Genomic DNA, 22,854 nt, shown 5'->3' on the forward strand with positions numbered 1-22,854 from the left:
TAGATGAGAGATGAAGTCAGTTGCATCTGATTTGATCCAGCTGATGGATGGGACATTTCTTTCTCTGAATAAACTTAATCCTTATTCACCACCGTGGAGATTTATACATGATTTTACACTGGCGACGAGGATGGTCGCAAGTTGAAGTCGAAGTTTGAAAGGCGTAGAGCTAAGATATTCGGTGATAGAAAGGGAAGCATTGGCCGTCCATTGGGCTATTAAGAAGCTTAAAAATTTACTATGGGGTACAAACTTTTCTTGAGAAGCGACCACAAACCTTTGTTTGAGGCGTTTAATATGAAAGGTTTTGATGCTATTTCTAGTAGGATTTCAAAATGGATTGTAGATCTACAAGCATATGATTTTAATGTTGAATATTTGCCGGGGGTGTGTAACTGCATTGCTGACACGCTTTCCAGATTGGTCAATTGAGATGAAGGTAAACCAGACTCCAAAGAAGAAGACGTGAATGAATGGGTATGCAATATCCAGCATGATGGAATGAAAGAGGACAAATGGCCCGAAGCAAGTGAATCGAATATAGACTTTGCAGAGTTACACCCTTTAGTCAGAAAAGCTTAGACATGTAAAACTGGTGGGAGCGTGGATGATTATTGGAATGTGAGGGATGAATTGTCCTTAAGTGGAAGCTTACTATTTAGAGGCCCAAGGCTAGTGCCACCTAAAGTGCTCCGTGAAGAATTAATACATTTAGCACATGAAGGCCATCAGGGTATTTCAAAGACTAAAGAAGGGCTTAACTACTGGTGGCCGGGGTTAGACTTACAGGTCGAGAGGGTTGTCAGAGACTGTTTGCAGTGTTTTGAGTGAGAAATCTTTAAAGCATAGGGTTCAACCTATGATAATAAGAGAACGACCTAAAGGTTCATGGCAGGAACTTGCTCTTGATATTTTAGGACCTGTTATGTTCAATGGATGTGAAATGTTTATATTTGTCCTCATAGACATGTTCTCGAGATGGCCAGAGATAAAATTTATAAAGAATATGACTCTAAACAGGTCATATTATTTCTTAAGGAAGTGTTCTCACAGGAAGGTTTACCTGGATCGCTTTTGACAGACAATGGTGTCCGGTTTGTTTCTCCTGAGATGAAGGAGTTTTTGCAATGCTGTTTTATACATCACAAGTTATGTGCACTTTACCACCCAGAGTGCAATGGTATGGTAGAACGTGTTGTACGAGTACTCAAAGAAACCATAAATAGGTCTAAACAAAATGGACTAGATTTACAAAATGAGTTGGTAAAACAGGTTGAAGCGTATAGGTTCAGTCCCCATTCCACCACGGGATATAGTCCTTTCATGCTTTTGAAAAACAGGCAACCTAACACCTTGGTGGCTCCATTTTGGGTGAAAACAGCAGAGTCCAAAATAGAAAATGGTGTTCCCTCTCAACAGAAGCGAGAAGCAAATGAAGAGAGGAAGGCTATTAGTAGAAAAGAGTTTTGATTCCAGAAAATCTGTTAAGACTACGGTGGTCAATGTAGGAGACATGGTCATGATAAAGCCTCCTGTGGGGAAACAAAATTCTGGTTTATTTGCTAAACCCCACAGAGTAGTCAAGATTTTTAGAAATGCAATAAAGACTGAAGATACTCGCATATGGAATTTGAATAGGGTTGTAGTTTTGAAAAATAAAACATTATTTGATGACAAAAATGACAAAGACAATGTTGTTGTGGCTAAACCTGGTACCACATCTGATGTTCCCACTCATACTCAAAGGAACGCCAGGGAAAGAAGGGTACCTTCTAAATTCAAAGATTGTGAGATGAATGTTTAAAAGAAAAATGTTATTTTTCTTTACATGGAAAATTGTAACCCTTATGTCTCACCCTAAACTGGGGTAGCTTTTATTATTATTATTTTTTTGTAGTTTGTATATTAATGTGTTTTTTAATATATAGAGGGAAGATGTGTAGTATTGTGCATTTCACTTCTTGCTTACATTATTGTTAATACCTATTCCTTTAAGAGCTCTGGTTATTGTTTAAGCAGCGCCATAGCAATAGAATGTAGATGAGAGATGAAGAAGTCAGTTGCATCTGATTTGATCCAGCTGATGGATGGGACATTTCTTTCTCTGAATAAACTTACTCTTTATTCACCACCTTGGAGATTTATACATGATTTTACACATACACAGTGGGTATTTTTTTTTCAATTCGGAGGATACATTCTCTTTCAAAGTAAAAAATAAAAAAAAAACAATTTCCTGGACTAATCTCAAAACGGACCATTAAAGCTGATCTCCTGAGATGGCTGGAAGCGGTACCTTGTTGCCAAGAATGCTATATATAGTTAGGCCTGTAACCAGTTACAGAGGGGGAGGGGTGGGGGGAGGGGGAGAGAGGGGGGGCGTTGGGTCTTTATTTAACCATTATGAAAAATCGAAATTTGCAAAACCTAATTAAGTCAAAGTTCAAAGCTCCTCCGCATACATTCACATGCCAGAGACTGCAATTTAAGTGAATTATTTTTAAAACTCAACCAAATTAAAGAAGAATTAGAGGAATAAAGGTTTTAAACTAGAGGAAGGTAAAAAGTCATGTAAAAAGCAGACTTTAAAGGACATCTGTCTACTTACCCGATTTTTGAGCTCATTAAATTGGAGCTTTTGCTTTAAAACTCAGCTTGCACTTCACAAAACCTATTTTCTTCCTAATGTCATAATATAATCTATACACGCCAGGCTTTTCAATACACATAAAAGTTAATGTTAACAGCCTGGCTCTGAATCTGGCTGGTCTAGTATAATTCTGACAACACGTCTGAAAACTTGGTTTTGAATTTGTGCTGCCTAAGCTCTAGAAGAAACGCTGACCTCTGTTGGGCGAATCCCTAAGCGGCTAAAATAAATCACGGACTGAAGGAGATGACATTGAAGCAGTCTACAAACAGGGTACTAAAGTACGAACTTAGCAAAAAAACAAGCATTTTCTGCCCATTTCAAAATCAATAACAGTGAAAGTGAAAAGCTGAAACCCTGATCGCTCTTACAGAAGCAATACATTAGTGTTGGGGAAAAAGGCTGTAACCACCACAAATGGGAGCTCTCTGTCCATTTTTATGCAGCTTTTCATATGAGTGCGCATCTGCAAAATCAATATACATAAAAAGCAAAAGACAGAAGGGAATACTTAAGCAGAATTCTTAGGAGAGACTACCAGATTGTCTTCAATAATTTCATGATCAATAGAGGTTTTGCTACTACTTTTTGCACGAAGAGTTGCATTTTTATTACCTCATTCAAAATTATGATTTGCTTTGTAAATTAAAACAGACTAAACAGTTTCAAACTGGATAATGAAGCATCACAATCATTCAACTCAAGGTGGCACAACGAGACCATACCAGTAGCAGAATGGACGCCATATACATAAAACTCTAAATATCAATTTTCTAGGAAAGCATTTTATTTTTAATTTTAGGAAAACTGCTCACATCATCTGTATCTTTGACTCGAAGAATCTGTTCTCGTAGGTCCTGTAAGTCATTAAACGTAGATTGTGCCGTTATGGAATATACTAATGCAAAGCCTTGTCCGTTTTTCATGTAGAGGTCCCTCATTGCTGTAAATTGCTCCTGTGGCATAAAATAGTACAAAACAAATATCCATAATTATACAGATTTCAAACCGAAATATTCTTAAAAAATATATGTTTGAGTTGTATCAACAAATAAAATGAGCTCAAGCACGTAACACGTAAATAATCCATTCACATAAGGGCGAAATCGATGCATCATTCAAAAAACGTTTGCAGTGATATCAGTCCAGGGTACATTTTCCCCCTTTCCCACTTAATTATATTACTTTACTCAGTTTGTCATTGCATACTCTGTAGTTACTGCTCCTTCCCAGTCTTTCAACTAAATATAGGAGTTCCGTTACCCACCCTTGTGGTTCTCGTGCATCCTTTGTTAATTATTCTATATATACTATAGAAGTTAATAAAGGTCTAGAGTCTGATGAGTGAATTATTAGTGTTTGCATTTCTGCCCATTACACTAAACAGAAGTATTCAAAGTATTCTTTAATAACATGTACTACATTATTTATCATACAATACAAACCATAAACATGACTGGGCGTAGACTCACAGCCCCGCCAACCAACACAAGCAGAGACACAAAAGGATTTAGCAGGTTAAACATACAGCTAAGAAGGCATTGCCTCGTAGGTTTGAAATCCATGATGTTCTTACTGCCTTGGAAAAATGCATACGCCGCAATCAAAACTTGTAACCAATGTACCTGTACCTATTCTTGTTAAACTATCATCTTCAGTAACATCAAGGCAAGATAAAACAAGTTGTTACTGGAAGGTTTGGGGTGCCAGAGACATGTGTGCATAGTCATTCAATTAAGCTGCTAACACATGTACAAGATCAATTCATTATTAAAGATGAAACGGCATTAGCATGTAAGGAATCAACTAAGTACAGAGAAAATGGCGAGGATGGGCTATTCCACTGCAGATCAGATGCACAAAAAGGAATTGTTAGAACGTATGTACCCTTATCCATTCCATAACTCGTGAATAGCATCTCCAACGGCAAACCACTTGCACTGGTTAAGTGTCAGACAGTAATTGTGGACAGAAGCAGGAGGAGCTACGCAAGTGCTCTTACACACAATACTTCCTTACTACTATCTTCTGGAACGACTACTAAGGAGAAGAAAAAAAAATAGACTATGGAGATAAGACTATGGAGATAACAGACCGGAAAAAATCTGAAAAGTAGTTAAACCTGCCATGAATCTATAGAACAAATCCTTCGAAGACATTTAGGCAAACACCTTTCATAATAGGGGCAAATTGGTACAAAACTCAAAAAGCATCTGTTGATGCTATACTATAGTCCTGGTGGAATGGGCTGTGTGTTGGTGAGGTCCCTCAAATGAGAATTTTGCAGACATAATTTTGAAGTAAAACCTTGGTTTTCAGGCCATATCCTTGTTGGGAGGCGCCCATTCCCATATCAGTTTGCCTGTTTATAAACAGTAACTGTAGCTACCTTAGAATTACAAATCTGCACACATTGCTTTAAAGTGTCGTATTTTCCACCGTTATAAAAGCACACAGTGTCGAACAGCAGTATTCTTTTTTAGTTTCCCCACTTTGCTGTAGGCATATCGTCGAGGACCCTTACCGTTTTGCTGCATCTGTTTTTCTTGCACCCATTTTTGTGTTTTCCTAAAATATAATTCTGTTCCTCCGAGTAAAGATGTGTTCTTGGTAAACATATTTCATATTCGAATCTGAACTTCTGGCCTAAATGCCAGACCTTTTTATCCAGGAATGTATTTCTAGCACCCATCCAGCGCTGATCAATCGGTAGAAGCTAGTGCTAGAGGAGAACTTGTAATTCTAACGTTGTACCCAAAAGTGGCAATATCCCTTTTTGTCATATGATTCAGTTTTTTTTAAATAGTTTAATGGGATGTGAACCACTGTGGTATATTTCACTAACACAGTCCTTTCTATGGGGAGAATAATCATATCCATCTCAGATATCCCCAGTCTTAAACCAGCTAAAAATGCACCAATAGTAACAGTCCAGCTCAAAATACCGTGCCACCTCAACCAAATCCACACTGAATTCCGCCATGTTGAGCCTCCTCCATGAAGTGAATCTGTGCTACTATGGCACTGCAAGCACAATTACATACCTTTGCAAACATGTTGCCCGCCCACAGTGGGGCAGGTTTCTTTAAAACTTATGCTGTCCACTTTACAATGCGTTAAAAGCAATAGCCTGTTGCAAGATGATGGAGTTTGGTATGAAGTCTTATATAGGAAGGCCGTCTGGGAATATTCTGTTCAGTGGGCAGAAAAGTTCTCTTTACTGATTTTGTGGTTAAGACTCTTAAAATACATTTCTATTCTATGACTAAATGTGACTACATGGCTTCTTTTGAATGAATGTATCCATCTAGGGTTCAGTGCACACGTTTTCAACAGCAGGGATATAGGCCTTTCAATGAATTTATATCCGGCATCTCATTTAATATTCCTTTCAGAGCAGGATCTTTTACAATGGCAACCCCCAAATCTTTACACTATGATGCAGTTCTAGGTATTAAATTTGAAACTCTGCCTCAACGCTTCAGAGGCTAGTGTCTTTTCAATACTTTCTGAATGGAGGTTAACTGCTTATTTTACTTGCATGTGGCACTGCAGGATTTATCTGAAACGCTTTTATGGCAGATCTTGGAAGACGGAGGAGCTTGCCATCCTGAAACCTCGTTACATAGAGTACTTTTTGGGTTTCTGGATTATTTTTACTGGAAACACCTTTCCTTTACTTGAGAGACTTAAATGGTCTGGATTTTGTGAGGCATTGATCATCTATGTGCTCGTCACACCAGTCTGTATAGTTTTCAGTCTCTGCCAGCTCTTCAACGTCTTCCAGAATGGAAATCTGACTTTACCAATGTTTCCACTTGCACATCTTAAGAGCTTTTGTTTAAACCTCACAAATATTCCACTGCTGAGGTTCAATGTCAAACTCAGACTACAAAGGTTTTCAATACACAGGAACACATGATCAGACAACTGATAACGACTAGGTTACCCTGTAAGCATCTATTTGTAGAGTGTAATGCTGCAGATTCACATGCTATGCACACTTCTGCCATCTAGGGTTGGGCTTGGACACAACTATTTTTTCTCAGTCTTTTTTTTATTGCTGATGTGACATCAAGACTCACCATCTTCGAGAGAATGTGCATGTTCAGAGGCTCTATTGTTAGAGTTTTCATTTTTACCCCACCATTGTTAGCAAGTTACAATACTAATTGCTGCTGAACATGTTTAAATAGGTACAGATATATACGGCTGTGGTCGAAAGACTTCTTTCTCTGCCAGAATAATTACCTTTTGATTCGATCAGTGGGCCCGTGGAGATTCTGGACTGATACTCCTTGCATCGTGTGTGATTGATATATATATATATATATATATATATATATATATATATATTATACATATATATACATACACACACACACACACACACATATATATATACACACACATAGCGTCTAATATATGAATTTGACACCACTGTATACCTGCTAGGGCGGCAGGAGGGTGCATTGGAATCTACAGCACTACATGCTACGAACAGATGATTACAGGGTAACATGCTTCATTAGTAGCATGTGTTAGCTACAGATACACATGCTATGCATAGATTATAAAGCAGTACTCTTATCGCAGTGTCTCTAGGCATTAGATGATGCAGACGTTTGAAATAGCGACCTTAGCACGGTTTGTCCCAAAGAGACTGCTGCCTGGCCTCGAATATTCACGCAATAGAACATTGTGAACACACATGGATTAGACCAAGTAGCAGCCTTACAAATATAAGCTAAAGGAATATTTCCCAAGAAAGCCATTGAAGAATCCTTCTTCCTTGTAGAGTGTGCTCATGGAATAGTTGGAAAGTTCTTTTAGCCTTTACTTAACCTCATCGCTGCGGCGGCAATTCTTCCGCTACGCTGCTTTTTTCAAAAAGCCGCATTAGATGACGAGCTCAGCTCGTCATCCGCACACGCCCCCCATGGCTGATGACGAGCTGAGCTCGTCATCAGCATCGAAGGGGTTAAAAAAATCTGAATCTATTTTGCAATCCATCTTGAGATTCGTGCTTTAGAAATGGCTTTACCATTTCTTGGATTTGAGAAAGTCACAAAAAGCCGTTGCGTTTTCCTAAAAGTTCTGGTTCTCTCATTGTAATACATCAGGGCTCTTTTAACATCAAGTGTATGGAGTGCTCTTTCTGCCATGGTGATGGCTTAGGGAAGAAAATCAGTAAATCAAGTGTTTGGTTTAAATGGAAGGGAAAGATGACATTTGGAAGAAATTTAGGATTTGCACAGAGACGTACCTTATCCTGGAAAACCTGAACGTAAGGCTCTTCTATTTAAAGAGCATGAATTGTGTTAACTCTTCTCAGGGAGGTTATAGCTACAAGGAAAGCTACTTTCCAAGTGAGGAACTGCAGAGGATAAGAATGCAGCAGTTCAAAAGACATGGATATTAGCTTTGTAAGAACGACATTTATATTCCACGAAGTACTACTGGTGGTAGATGTGGGAGAGTTATTCTTTTTAGACCTTCCATAAAAGCTTTGCCAACAGGTGTACAAAAAAGTGACTGATGCTTGCAGTTAAGGTCACAATCGCTGCCAGGTGCAATCGTATGGAAGTGTAAGCTAAATGTAATTGCTCAAGTCTGAAAAGGTAGCATGATATCTGTTGTACCGTAGGAGTGCAAGGATCTATATGCTGGACTGTACAGTAGTGTACAAAACGCTTCCACTTGGCCTGCATAACAAGCTCTTGTGGTAGGGAGTCTTGTCTACTTTAGAGTTTTCATATATCTGGAATGTAATTGCAAGTATTCATACTCTTAAGATTTCAGGAGCAAAATTGCCAGGCGGAGTTGTTTGGGGTTTGGATGTCTGACCCGGCCCTTGCTGTGAGTAAGAAGATCTGGTATGTAGCTTATCGTGCGTTACTAGAGACGACTAATAGCGTTGTGAACCAGGGTTGTCCCACCCAGGTGGAAGCTAGGAGAACCATCTTCAGAGATGTCTGTATGAGATTCCTGACCAGATATGGAATGGTGGACGATAGATCAGGAGACCATTCAATATGGTCAGATTGGCTCTGCTTAAGCTAAAGAGGGCTGCCTCCGCGTTACGTAGTGGGGCTATATCGAGCATGCACTTGAGGGATAGATGGAAAATTATAGCTATTCCAACTCTGCGTTTTAGGGTGCGGTCTTGTCTGAGCATGCCATAGTTGTTAGGGAGCGCCTCAAGTATGTCAGGGGCTGAGTCTTCGTTGAGCCATGTTTCTGTGAGAAACAAGGCCTCAGGCTGGTGGTCTGTGAGATAAACATAAGACAGAAATCTATGACTAACAAGTGATCTACAATTAATGAGGGTGAGCTTCATGTGGGCTAGTTGAGGGATGGTATGGCAGGGTGTAAGACTGAAAGGGCAGCTGGTGCAGCGTGTAGTCTCTTCTCCCACCTTTAATTGGTGCAGACAGGCTCCTTCCAGAGGCCGCTGTAGCGATCGCAGGACGTTTCCTGGGTATCGCAGGTGATGAGTTGGTGATAAACGGGTATATTGGGTGGCCCCAGGTCCCAGACGGGCGCAGACGGGCTTGCCTTTGGCGCGCCCGCTGCGCACGTCCACTGATATATGCCTCTTAAATAGTGTGGCTGAGTCAGCTTTCACACAATTCGAGGTAGTCAGGGGGGAGGAGTCACATCCCTCCGCACAATCGGTAATCACCGTGGCGGACCGGGGACCGGATGGGTACAGAGCAAGGTAATCCTTTTTTTTAAAGCAGAGAAAGACGGTTTGTTTAAAAAAGTGCAAGCGCGTTTATAGCAGAAAGGTTAAAGGCAGCGTAGCGTGACTTATAGCAGTAATTTAAAACAGTAGCATTACATCCTGTAGTGTTACCATGTGAAAGTGTTCTGACAGAATGTAAAGATAGAGTGGTAGAAGATCTAGTATTGGCCTTAGTGTTGTATCGTTATTGGGTCTCAAAAAGTACAGGGAGTACACTCCCTTGCCTTGATGTCTGTGTGGGAGAGGCTATATGGCACCCTTTAACAGAGCTTTTACCTTCTCTTTAAGAAGATGAAAGTGCTGAGGATTTGTCTGCGAGGAAGAAAGTTTGGTTGGTGGGTGGTAAGTTCTAGGCAGCATCCGTTGCGGATGAGGGACAGTACTTACTGGTCTGATGTTATTTTTATCCTCAGTTGGTGAAACAACTGCAGCCTTTCCCCAGCAGGTGTTGTGTGGTGAGCCACTGTTTGGAAGTGGAGACTCCGTTTGTGACAGTTCCTTTACTTCTCTGTTTGAACCTACCTCTATAGTACGTAAAGGCTGCATGCCGATGGTATTGCTGCTGCTGCTGCTGCTTTTGATAGGCTGGGTGTCAGAGGTGTGGTTTTGGAAGCCTTTCTGCCCAGATACCTACGAAAGGACTGTTGGCGTGGTGTAGCGGACTGCATTGCTTCCATGGATTTTGTGGTCTGGATGTCCTTAATTTTCTCTAGCTGGGAGTCCACCTCCAGGCCGAAGAGATGCTCCCCTTCAAATGGGACATAAAGGAGATTGTGCTGCACCTCAGTCTTCAACCCAGAGAAGCGTAGCCAGGGTTGCCAATGTCGGAGAATAGAGGAGTTCATTACTCTTGCAGCAGTGTCTGTGCTATCTAGGGCGCAGTGTCTGTGCTATCTAGGGCGCAGCATATGGTTGTATTGGAGATCTGTCTACCCTCTGTGACTAGCTCACCCCCCCCCCCCCCCCCTTTCTATATTGTTCTGGACGATGTTGTTAGATCTTCCATATTGTAATAAGTGGCCATGTTATATCTGGATAGTAACCCTATTGAGTTAGCTATGCACCAATGATTAGCATGCCTCACTGCTGCATCTATGCGCTTGCTTTCCTCATCAGAAGGAGGCGCGTCTCCAGTACTCTGGGAAGCTGCCTTCTTCCCTGCAGTTGTTACCACGAGGGAGGCAGTTGTTGCGTGTCCCCTGATATAAAGTGTGTCAGAGGGGGAATGTTTGTACTTCCTCTCAATGTGTGGCGTAAGGACTCTAGTATTGAATGGGTCTTTAAAGATCTCTGTGGAGAGCTTGCGCATGGACTCCATCAGAAGTATGTGATGCCTTAGCTGTTATAGGGACTTCAATGTCTGGATCTGGCAGTATGACATCGTATGCATCCCAAGGATCTGGGCTTTGGGGACTGTCTCCCTGGGAGTCTGTGTCATGTGCGTATTGACTAAGAATACATGTGTCTGCATCGTGTCAGTGTATGGATGATGGTGACAGACTATGGAGGTGGTGTGATGTTTAGGGGCCTAGGGCTAGTGGCCTTATGCTCCATACTTTTCCTCTTTGAAAGAGGCTGTGGGAGGGTCAATAACCTGCCTCTTTGTTTATGGTCCTTCTCAGGCAAGTGTTTGTCCTCCATAGAGAGCTTCTTTTCCATGAGCTCTCATAGATTTTCAAATACATTTCCCAATGCATCGAAGGTTGTTACTGTCCTACTTCTCTTGGGTGCATGTCTTTCTCAGTTTGTTTCTTCCTATGTTCAGTTGGAGCGTAGGAGGTCGACGCCGTTGTTTTTTTTAGGTCAAAATTTGGCACTGCTCCGAAGACTTCTTTGGAGTCTATGTGCGGCTTGGCTCCTATGAGGTGTGCGTCAACGCCTGACATTTGCTCGGCTCCAACTGCTTTTTCTATCCGAAGGGAGGCGGGCGCTGGAAGCTTTCCTGGCACCATAGGCTGCACAATTAATTTGTCGCCTTCAAATGCTGCTGAATATTACCATCACGCCAGATCGATGACCTGCAGCTCGATCAGGATAGAGGGCAGTCTCGTCCTGAGTCAGCTCCGAAAAATGTTCTCGGTGTCAGCCAGAACCCAAAGGCTGTGATGCACCAAGAGATGGCGGGTGCGCTGTGGGGGCAGTATTTTTGTATAGGAGCGGTTTCTGTGGACCTCGGGTATTTAGTGCCCTACATGTCGTCTTCGTCCTGGGCCCGAACCGGATGCATCTGTCCCTCTTGAGGTTCCACTGCCAAAATCCCCGACTTGTCTTCCTCATCATTCTGGCTGGACTCATCGGAAGCGACGTAGTGCAGACTGCACAGGATGAGGCCCCTTCTAGGGGAATGTTGTGTTCTTCGTTGTCTCTAATTTGTAGCTGCTGTTCTTAGTCTGTTAAGGATGCAGCCTTTGCCGCCATTCCACAGTATGAGCCAGTCGTCGGTCATATCTGGAGCAAAAGGTCTTTTTATTCTTGAACAGGCCACTGACTGCTCAGTCCAGCTCATTATACTCCGGCGACAAGCAGAGGCTGCAGACGTGCTGGTCTGAGTAGTTGAATTCTGGCCCACATTGTAGTAATTTCCTGAAAAGTCTGTTTTTTGGTTTTTTTTACCTTTCAACACCTGGAACCGAGCATTCTCGGTGAAACCTGGAAAGGGCCCTGGTGTTGAAGCTGACCGGAACAGTCGTGAAACCTGAATCCAACGCCTGGTGATGACGAGGCGAAATTGGATTTGTCCAGCAGAAGCTGCTACAAGACTGTTTGATGTCCGCAGACCACAAAGGTGTCAAAGATGCACGAAGCTCAAGCACAATCCGTCCGAAACTGATGGTGGAAAAAAATCTATCTAACAATGTCTGTAAATTCTGAATTCTGGTTGCATTGGGACATGCAAGAGCTATGTGAGTGTTTCGGATGGTTCCTAGATATGTTCGTGTTTGATTGGTTGAAGATGGGATTTTTGTATGTTGACTGTGAATCAATGTTCCCTCAAATTATTTTCCTCTGTGTGCGGCACTGTGGGGTCTCTGTGCGCTGCAGCCATGGTTATGTGCGCCAGGAACCAGACTGTGGGTGTGGGTGCAGCGCTAAAATATCACTCCAAACTCATGCTTAAACATTTGAAAAGACTGCATTTTCACACATAAATCGCCACGTTAAGGGTCTTATGGCAGGTTTTCAATTTAGACACACGCCATGACATGAATTGGTTACACAGGCAAGTACACTTCGGGTTTAGAAAAGCACAAGACTCCAATGATAGTACCATTATAAGATGTTACTGCTGTAGGTGTAATGTTGATTAATTTGATTTATCTATTTCTAGAGCGCACGAATGCCCGAAGGCGTCTTGGCGCTATGACATGCCCGTAGTCCTGAGCTGGTCTTGGGTTTATGCCGTGAACAACCATGTTTTGATTTGCTTTCTGAACAAGTCCAAAGATGGGCTGTTTTATATCTAATGGTAGTTGATTCCATGTCCTTGCTGCGTGAACGAGGAAACTTCTTCCCCCCCAGTTCGCTCGTTTGAACTTGGGAATTGCTATCAGTTTTTGTTGGCCAGATCTAAGTAGTCTGGATGGTTCGTATTTCCTCAACTGCGTCTTTATGAAAAGAGGTCCGTTGCCCTGCAGGGCCTTATAGGTCAAACATAGTGATTTAAATTTGACTCTTTTGGCGTCTGGAAGCCAATGAAGTGATGCTAATTTATGGCTGACGGACTGAAACTTTGGTATGTCCAGGATCAGTCTTGCTGCTGCATTTTGAAGGCGCTGCATCTTATCTATGATTTTTGTTCTAGCTCCTGCATACAGTGCATTTCCGTAGTCCAGGCGGGATAAAGCGAGCGCTGTCACTACCGTTTTACGTGCATCTTGGGGCAAATATGGAAGTATTTTCTTTATCATTTTTAGTATTAGCCAAAAAGACGATGCCAGTTTGTTTACTTGGGCTTCGTATGCTAGCTTGGTGTCTATCATGAATCCCAAATCTTTCACCTTCTCCGAGGGGTCTGGGCGTGTTCCCAGTTTGTCAGGCCACCAGTCTGGGGACCAGATGTCAGCATGTTGCGGTACAAAAGGGGGTGGTGATGGACGGAGCATCTGAACCAATCAAACACTCACACCCAGTCAACAGATCTGGGTTTAATCCATCACCGTTCTTTAGCCCACTCTGCCACCCCAGTTCAGACATGGCCATATGCAAATCAGTCTGACCCTGTGCCTCATGGGAACAGCCCAGCCCGAACAGCCAAACCATGCCTTCCCTGGACCGGAAACAAGCTTCCTAGGACCGGTTTCTGGCATTACAGCCATCTTCAGCCAGGCTTGCTTGAATCCAGTGGCAAAGTGAGCAAGGGACACACGTCTGAGAATACCGTGCCAACTTATGGCGAAAAACGCGAGCTTTGTTCGCCATAAGTTGGCAGGGTATGCTCAGACGTGAGTCCCTTGCTCTTTTTGCCACTGGATTCGAGCAAGCCGGGCTGAAGACGGCTGAAATGCCAGAAACCGGTCCTCGGAAGCTTGTTTCCGGTCCAGGGAAGGCATGGCTTGGCAGTTGGGGCTGGACTGTTCCCATAAGGCACAGGATCAGACTGATTTGCATATGGCCATGTCTGAACTGGGGTGGCAGAGTGGGCTAAAGAACGGTGATGGATTAAACCCAGATCTGTTGACTGGGTGTGAGTGTTTGATTGGTTCATATGCTCTGTCCATCACCCTCCCTTTTGTACCGTAGGTGTAATGTTACTTGTTGTATTGTATATCTGGATGCACAGATCGGAAGAAGCAACTAAGTACCAGCCAGGCGGCACACTAGACTAAGCAGAGAGATTTCTAACTTACGCGACACCTAAAGGAAATGCAGCAAGTCCAAAAGAATGACGTATGCTTTACAGGTTGTTCAATTGGACTTGTCAGCCAACTTCAACTAGGCACAGCCGGGCCGCCTTTAAGACTGGTGGCGCCCTGTGCGACAATGTTTGTTGGAGCCCCCCAATGGCCACCTCTACCACGGATTCCCTCACTAGCACCCTTTAACAGCGACCCTGAAGTCTCCAGAACCACTGGCTCTGATTCATTTAGTATTATAGCACCACTCATACCAGTGTAAGGTGTCAGAGCACTTTACATAATACACACATTGCACAGACACTCATAGGTGTGTAGATCAGTGTATTGGAAGTGTTACATCAGACAAGACTACAAGTTGTAGTGTAGGAGTGACGCCTAAGGGTATAAGTAGCGCTTTATAAGTGTCAAAAATAAATAAATAGGAGTTAGATACTAGTAGGCAATATAGTTTAAGAGTGCTTATTCTGGAAAAGTACGAATTCAGAATTCAAAATGTGACACCATTGTTAGAGGTTCACTTTAAAACAAGAATTGTTTTTTACCCAAATGAACCTTTTTGGCAAGATTAGGATAATAAAAGGCTGGGCAATAAAACAAATTGCTCTAACATAATACTTGCAGTTAACACGCAGCTATTTGAGGACAGTTAAAAGCTCAATGTTCTAGATTAGGATTTTGACTTACAAACCACAAGTAACAAAATGAGCTGTCTTACAGAAGCAGTAAGGAGTAGTTTCTGTCCTATAACTCCAGTTCTGTAGTAGGGGTATCTTTATTATAGTCATAATCTAGTAAATAGTCCCGCCCATGTGCGTGGACACAGAGCAATCAAAAATAATCTCTTAAAGTGTCGAAAAATGCAGAACTGCACAGACACTTAAGAGAGAATTAAAGACAGATAATGCAGCCTATAAAACCAGGCTACATTGTCCAGTGCTTCAACTAGAAATTCCACCAAAAATCCACAAACAGCAAAGTCTGTCCAGATTTCCCTTGCTTTAGCAGCAAAGCCCCTCTGTAATGATAGAGAGGAAGACCTGGACAGACAAGCCCCATAGGCTGCCATTATGTGGCTCAGAACAGGATACTGTGCCTTTAAGAGAACTTTCCAGAACTTCACAGTATCCCAGAATGCACTGCAGGTCCCTTTTACTTTCAGTTCTTTTTGAAGGCGTAACACGCCAGACCTGTAGCATTCCTTACATGAATATCTCTCTCCACCGGGGAGGAGGGCGGGCGCTTATGACTATAACAGAGATACCCCTACTACAGAACTGGAGTTACAGGACAGAAACTACTCCTTCTGTAGAAGGGGATCTCTGTGTATAGCCATAATCTAGTGAATAGAATGGCAAGCCCATCCCCACACCAAAGCGGCGGAGGAGAAACAAGAAATAACACCACTATTGTGCGAACAGATTTCGCAGGGAAGCCTGCCCAACCTGAGCGTCTGCCCTGGCATCAGTGTCCAGGCAGTAATGCTTAGTAAAGGTATGGACAGACTTCCAAGTGGCCGCCTTGCAGTTTTCTGCAATGGGAACATTACGGAGCAAAGCCGTCGTGGCAGCTTTGCCCCTGGTGGAATGAGCCTTAGGTTTACCCCCTAAGGTCTTATTAGCCTTTTGGTAACACAGTTGTATGCAGGACACAATCCACCTACAGATGGACTGTTTAGAGGTAGCAAGACCGGTCCTGATCATAATTGATTAACAATTGGTCTGACCTACGAATATCTTTGGTCTTATCCAGATAAAATTTCAACACCCTCCTAACATCCAGGGAATGTAAAGATCTTTCCGCTGGAGATGAAGGATTCTGAAAAAACCGTAGGCAAAGTTATGGTCTGGTTGACATGAAAATCAGAAATAACATTGGGAAGAAATTTAGGGTGAGTACGCATAACAACCTTAGAAGCATGAAATACAGTAGAAGGTTCTTGGCAACACAGCGCCTGAATTTCACTCACCCTGCGGGCCGATGTAATGGCCACAATGAATGCCACCTTCCAGGACAGGTGCGGCAACAGTCTTCTGAATAGGTTCAAAAGGCTCCATCAATCTGGACAGCACCACATTTAATTCCTATGAAGGCGAAGGAAGCCGGACACGAGGGAATACTTTCTTCAAGCCTTCCAAAAAATCTTTGATCACAGGGATCTGGAAGAAGGAAGTCTGTGAAGGGCATTTCCTGTAGGCAGTCAATGCAGCGAGATGAACCTTAATAGAATAAACATTAAGACCAGACTGCGCCAAATGTAGAAGGTAAGGAAGGAGGACGTCCTCCTTGCACGTCGTCGGGTCATAGTTCTTGGACTTGCACCAGATACAGAACCTCTTCCACTTGTAAGCATAGGAAGTCCGAGTGGAAGGTCGCTTAGCCTCCTTCAGTATGTCCATGCAATCATCTGGTAGATTCAAATGTCCATATTGCACTATCTCAGGAGCCATGCCGCCAGACTCAAAGACGAGAGGTTCGGGTGCAACATCTGCACCCCGAAATTCGTGAGAAGGTCCGGCCTGCACGGCAGCCGTATGTGCGGAAGGATAGACAGGTGAAGCAGGCCCGTGAACCACCATTGTCTGGGCCATTCCGGGGCAATCAGGATCATCCGTGCCCTGGACTGGGACAGCTTGATGAGCACTGCTGGAATCAGGGGAATGGGTGGAAAAGCGTACAGAAAGCTGTTCGACCAGCTGATCCATAACTCATTCCCCAGCGTCCCCTGCTGGTAGTACCTGGAGGCGAAGTCTGGCATTTGCTGTTTTCGGCGGTGGCGAACAGATCTACGTCTGGAGTCCCCCACCATACTAAGACTTCTCCTAGTACTTCGTCGTTTATGACCCATTCGTGGTTTTCCTGAATCAGTCTGCTCAGTGCGTCTGCCTGAACATTCTGCACACCTGGTAGATGGGTAGCCGTTATCGTCAGTCCTCTGGCCAGAAGCCAGTGCCAGATCGCCTGCGCCTCCTGCGACAGAGTGCGCAATCTCGAGCCCTCCTGCTTGTTGAGGTAATACATAGTGGTCGTATTGTCCGTCTGTACAAGCAGAGAGTTTGTCTGAAAGGACGGATGAAAGGCCTTCAGTGCCAAGTGAACAGCTCTGAGTTCCAGGAAGTTGATATGATACGTCAACTCCATCGGTGACCACGTTCCTTGAATCTGTAAGTCTCCGGAGTGCGCTCCCCAGCCCTGGAGAGAAGCCTCCGTCACAATAGTCTGAGTAGGAATGTCCTTTTGGAAGGGAACCCCTCTGAGGAGATTCTCCGCGGAACACCACCACTTCAGAGACTGAAGAGCATGCAGAGACAGTCGTATCTTGTTGTCCCAAGACCCTTTCCTCTGATCTCACTGATCCTCCAAGCACTCCTGCAGTGGTCTCATGTGCAGTCGTGCGTGTGGCGTTAGGAAGATACAAGAGGCCATCGATCCCAGTAGAGAAGACACCGTCCTCACTGTTGTAGATGGAGTGGTCATAAGAGCCTGAGCCTTCCGAAGGAGTGAATCTTCGCTCCTCCGAAGGAGACATGCTTGCTGACAGCATATTGATGGAGGCCCCCCCAAGTACTCAATGCGCTGGACCGGAGTCGGGACAGACTTGGACATGTTGATGTGCAACCCCAGCTTGTTCAAGAGAACGCAAGTCTTCTGGAAGTGTGCCTGAGCTTCCGAGAAGGAGGAGGCCTTGATCAACCAATCGTCCAGGTACGGGTAGACAAACACCTTGTTCTTCCTTAGTTGTGCTGCTACCACTGCCATGCACTTCGAGATTGTTCTCGGCGCAGACTTCAGCCCGAATGGCAGTACTGTGTACTGATAATGATTGGCGCCGGCTTGAAATCGCAGGAACTTCCTGTGTTTGTGTGCAATGGGCAATGGGCACATGGAAGTACGCATCCTGTAGGTCTATTGCACATAGCCAGTCTCCCTGTTGCAACTGAGGATAAATCTGATGCAACGACAGCTACAAAACTTTTCTATGCGAATCCACTTGTTTGCCTGTCGCAAGTCCAGGAAGAACCGGGAGTATAGACCTCTTCCTCTTTGAGCCAGAGGTATGTCTTCTATCGCCCTTTTCCTTAACAGGATATCTGCCTTCGCCTGGAGCTCGCACAGTTGATACTGCGAGCTGACCGGAGGAATCGGTGGAGGTGGGCTGGTGAACCGAAGACTGTATCCATTGCAAACAATATTCAGCACCCACTTGTCCTGAGTAATTTTTCTCCACTCTGCCAGAAAAATTGAACGCTCCCCCCCCCCCCCACCGGAGCGGGTAACGGATGAAGGGGAAGTAACAGCTCAGGGTTGCGACCCGGCCGGGCCCTTGTTCGCTGTAGAGGACTGCTGTCCCCCTCTACCCTTCTGACGCTTTTGGAAGGGTCTCCGGAACTGCTGCTGTTGTTGCTGCTGCTTTCCCGAAGACTGTCCTCGTCCTCTTCCCTGTGCATCGAACCGTCTCTGGAACGGGCAGTAGGACTTCTTTTCTTTGGGCTTCTCCAAGCCCACAGCCGTCAGGGTCTCTGCCTCCACCTTCATGCGGGCCATCTCATAATCGGCATGCTTTCCGAGCAGGATTTCCCCGGAAAAGGGCAGATTGGCAACCCGCTGCTGGGCCTCCGGCTTGAGTGATGTGAGCCTGAGCCAAGCATGGCGCCGCTGGTTGATCCCATGACAGTACCCAAGGGCAGCCAAAAGAGATATCCGCAGCCGCGCTGATGACCTGGTTTGACACCAGCATCCCCTCTTTGAGGATCTCTTGGAAGTCCCCCCTCTTGTCGCGTGGCAGAAGGTCCGTGAACTGTTGCAGGGAGTCCCACAGGGCACGGTCGTACCGCCCCAGCAAAGCCGCATCGCTGGAGGCCTTCATGGACGTGGATGCAGTCCCACAAGCCTTCCTTCCAGCCGAGTTGATCCATCGGCTTTCCTTATCAGGCGGCACGGTTGAGGACGGGGAGGTAGAGTAACTTCCTGGCCGCCGTCACTATAACCGAGTCGGGTACCGGATCTATCCGCAGAAAGGCCGGGTCCGAATCCGGGGCCCTGTACTTCTTCAGAAGTCGGGAGGGAGCGGCCTTCACCACCGCTGGCGTGATGAACAGCTCCTCCGCAGGTTCTACCAAATCTGGCACTAGTGGTAGAAGAGGGCGAGACAAATGCTTCTTGTGAAGCGTTTCAAAGATCACGGACGTCGTGGGTGTTTGAGCAGTCACCGTGATTCCCAATTTTGTAGCCCCCCCCCCCCCAGGAGAACCTCCTGGAACGTGCTGATGTCGTTCACCGGAGACACCCTTGTCCCTGGGGAGTCCGACAAGGTTGGTGAATAGGATCTTGTCCTGGAGGAGTCCGTGCGGGACCTGGATCCCCGCCTCCTATGGCGACGTCTTGATCTAGTGGAGGATCTACGTCTACTCCTCTATCTTCCTCTCCGTCCGGAGCGTGATCGCGACTTCCTAGGCCTCGGTCGATCCGCCCATTCCACCGGAGCAGGAGTCTTTGGTTTGGCCGGGGCCTTCGGCTTAGGAGTCCCCTTGGGAGGGGTTGGAAGTCTGGGCAGTGAGACCGACCTCGGAGGGACTGGAGGCGGCTTTTCTGGCAACTGAGGTCGAGGTCCGGGTTGCGGAAGTGGTGGTAAACGAGGAGGAATAGGGGCCCTCGGAGGGAGACCCCTCGGCAATGGAGGCGGAGGTGTAACCGGCCTGTGTGACGGGGTATACACCATTGAGTACACCGAGCCCGGTGATCCGCCTTCCTTTCCAGCCTGGGACGTTGGCGAACCTCCCATGGTGTCAGGCCTCCTTCCACGTCTCTTCGGCGTCGAAGAAGGGCGACCGGACGCCGAGCGTCGGTCCCTCGACGTCGAGCGTCTTTTCCTCGGCGTCTACCGTCTCCCCCTAGACGGCAAGTGTCTTTGCCTCGACGGCGACCTCCTGCGCCTCGACGGCGACCTGCGCCTCGACGACGATCTGCGCCTCGACGACGATCTTCTCCTTTTCGCCGACGGCGAGCGGCGATGTCGCCTCGACGGTGAGCGCCGAGCCTTTCGACGTCGATCACTCGACGATGACTTAGATGACGAAATAGTCACAGGAGACTTCGACGGCAGTCTGTTCAATTCCTTCGACGTCAAGCGTCGACGTCGCTTCGCCACAGATTGTAGTCATCCCTCTTGACGCCGTAGTCGGTGCAATCGACCCAGACGGAGAATGAGGACGCTTGCTGGTCTTCCTGCCCCTGGGGAGCCCCCCCAGAGGCCTCAGCACAGGCAGAGGAAGCCCCTCCAGACCCACCTTGCGCCTTCAGCCTTCTTTCCTCAAGGCCCTGAAGGCTGATCTTCTTTCTGTCCTTTAGGGTCTTGCCAGAGAAGCCCTGACAAATCACACACTCCTCTGGGACATGGGAAGAGGGAAGGCCGAGGATACACACCTCATTGGGATCTGATTTGGCCTTCTTCCTGGAGCACTCCGGACATTTGTCAAATAATGCAGGCATATTTGACATCAAAAGGGTGCAAAAACCAAGAAGAAAAGCACTAAAGTACTTTAGAAAGCACTCAATATGAAACAAAAGTGAAAAATCACCAATAAACCCTTGAAAAGGGAGAGCTCAATGCTCCAGGATCCTGCTTGCAGGAGCCGGAAAAAAGAACTGAAAGTAAAAGGGACCTGCAGTGCATTCTGGGATACTGTGAAGCTCTGGAAAGTTCTCTTAAAGGCACAGTATCCTGTTCTGAGCCACATAATGGCAGCCTATGGGGCTTGTCTGTACAGGTCTTCCTCTCTATCATAACAGAGGGGCTTTGCTGCTAAAGCAAGGGAATTCTGGACAGACTTTGTTGTTTGTGGATTTTTGGTGGAATTTCTATTTGAAGTGCTGGACAGTGTAGCCTGGTTTTATAGGCTGCATTATCTGTCTTTAATTCTCTCTTAAGTGTCTGTGCAGTTCTGCATTTTTCGACACTTTAAGAGATTATTTTTGATTGCTCCGGGGTCCACGCACATGGGCGGGACTATTTACTAGATTATGACTATACACAGAGATCCCCTACTACAGAACCCACTGACTTATTTACATTTATGCACTTTATCTGCATGGTACATGTTCTTAGCAGCAGGCATTTTAACCCACTGTGCGACCTTTGGATGAGTCAAAGCTTCCACTAGACAAACCTCCATCTCTTTCCAGCAAGACTATTAATCACCAGAGTGATCTAGACATTTTAATTGATACCTGAAAATTGCTGGAGGCCAGGAACATGCACGGCATCGAACTCTTCACACGAGGACAACACCCTCATTATATTTATAGTCAGCTGCATGCAGCAAAGCCTGGCAGTGGCCTTCGTCTATCTCCATGCACAGCTCACAATCTGGCAGCCAACTACTGCTGTGTATAACTTTTAGGAGGCTTAGCTGCAGCAAGCCCGAAAGCAAGATGTGTGCTTTACACATAGCTGCCAAGGTTTCAGATTGCTTGTGTGTGACATTTTCATAATTACAGTGTAATTATGAGTGAAATTTCAACAACTATGAGCGACACTTTCTGGCGAGTAAAATCCAGCCATGAAAAAGAGGAAAAACCTATTAATAAAATAAACTACAGCTATCTGAGGGGTGTAATATCTCATATTTATGTTTCCCTCATCTTCATTGCTTGATTTTGCTTGAAAGAAAGTGTCACTCACATTTGTTTTAATGTCACTCAAGATTACATAAAAATTATAAAAATGTCACCCATAGCAATCTGAAACCTTGGCAGCATTAGCTCTGTCTCACCCGAGCTTTCAGCTGAGCAGAGCGCACATGCATCTGCCCGAGCCAGCCACAACAGAGACCTGTACTGCTAGTGGGGAGGGGCTGGTGACGTGATTAAAGTGGCGGCAAAATAGAGGCGGGAGGCACCGCCTAATCACGCCTTTTCTTTACTGCACTTCTTTCCTAATGGGCTGTGGCTGCGTGCTGTTTGTGACCCTTTGTGAAAACATTTGTTAATTGCAGCCCCGTCATGCGCTGCAATTAACAAACATTTTCACAATGGCCCTTAAGAGAAGACATTTAGCAAGTCCAAAAGCATGACGTCATGCTTTTGGACTTGCTAAATGTCTTCTCTTAAGGGAGCACGGTTGGGAGCTGATTGTGAGCCATTGTGAAAATGTTTGTTAATTGCAGCGCATGACGGGGCTGCAATTAACAAATGTTTTCACAAAGGGTCACAAACAGCACGCAGCCACAGCCCATTAGTGCAGGAGCCACTTGCCAATCAATGTTCCCCCAAACACGGAATTACTTTTTTCGCGCCGCTCGAGTTTTAAAAGCGGCGGCGTGAAAGCACTCACAGGATGTGTGTGCGCTTCCCTCGGGACTCTGTGCGCGCGCGGGGGGGGGGGGTTATAAGCAAGGTGCTCGCACGCGCGTTACAGGAAACACTGCTGTGAATCCCAATTGATGTAGAAGATTTAAGGTAATTTGAGTGTGATGCACAGTTGAGCTGTGAGTTGGCTTCTATGAGCTAATCATCTAAGTAAGGGAAAACACGTATTTGTTGTTGTCTCAGATGTACCGCTACTACTGCTAGGTACTTGGGTGAACACTCTGGGTGCAGTTGTT

The 22,854-nt window shown here is 45.2% G+C and overlaps 1 protein-coding gene and 1 long non-coding RNA gene across 9 annotated transcripts in view; one reads left to right on the forward strand and one right to left on the reverse strand.

Moving 5' to 3' along the window:
* Positions 1-22,854, forward strand: part of LOC147751123 (uncharacterized) — a 426,133-nt gene that overhangs the window by 370,060 nt on the left and 33,219 nt on the right. The window lies entirely within an intron of this gene.
* Positions 1-22,854, reverse strand: part of RAP1B (RAP1B, member of RAS oncogene family) — a 461,814-nt gene that overhangs the window by 193,934 nt on the left and 245,026 nt on the right. For 6 of the 7 annotated variants that reach the window (XM_086919007.1, XM_086919012.1, XM_086919008.1 and 3 more), the window contains one exon: positions 3,466-3,606. The exons of the other annotated variant lie outside the window; for it this stretch is intronic. In XM_086919007.1, the coding sequence (XP_086775133.1) occupies positions 3,466-3,606 (141 nt within the window). The remainder of the gene's footprint in view (positions 1-3,465; positions 3,607-22,854) is intronic. 7 annotated transcript variants of the gene reach the window in all.

Source organism: Lissotriton vulgaris, chromosome 1_1 (assembly GCF_964263255.1).
Source record: "Lissotriton vulgaris chromosome 1_1, aLisVul1.2, whole genome shotgun sequence".
Taxonomy (NCBI): domain Eukaryota; kingdom Metazoa; phylum Chordata; class Amphibia; order Caudata; family Salamandridae; genus Lissotriton; species Lissotriton vulgaris.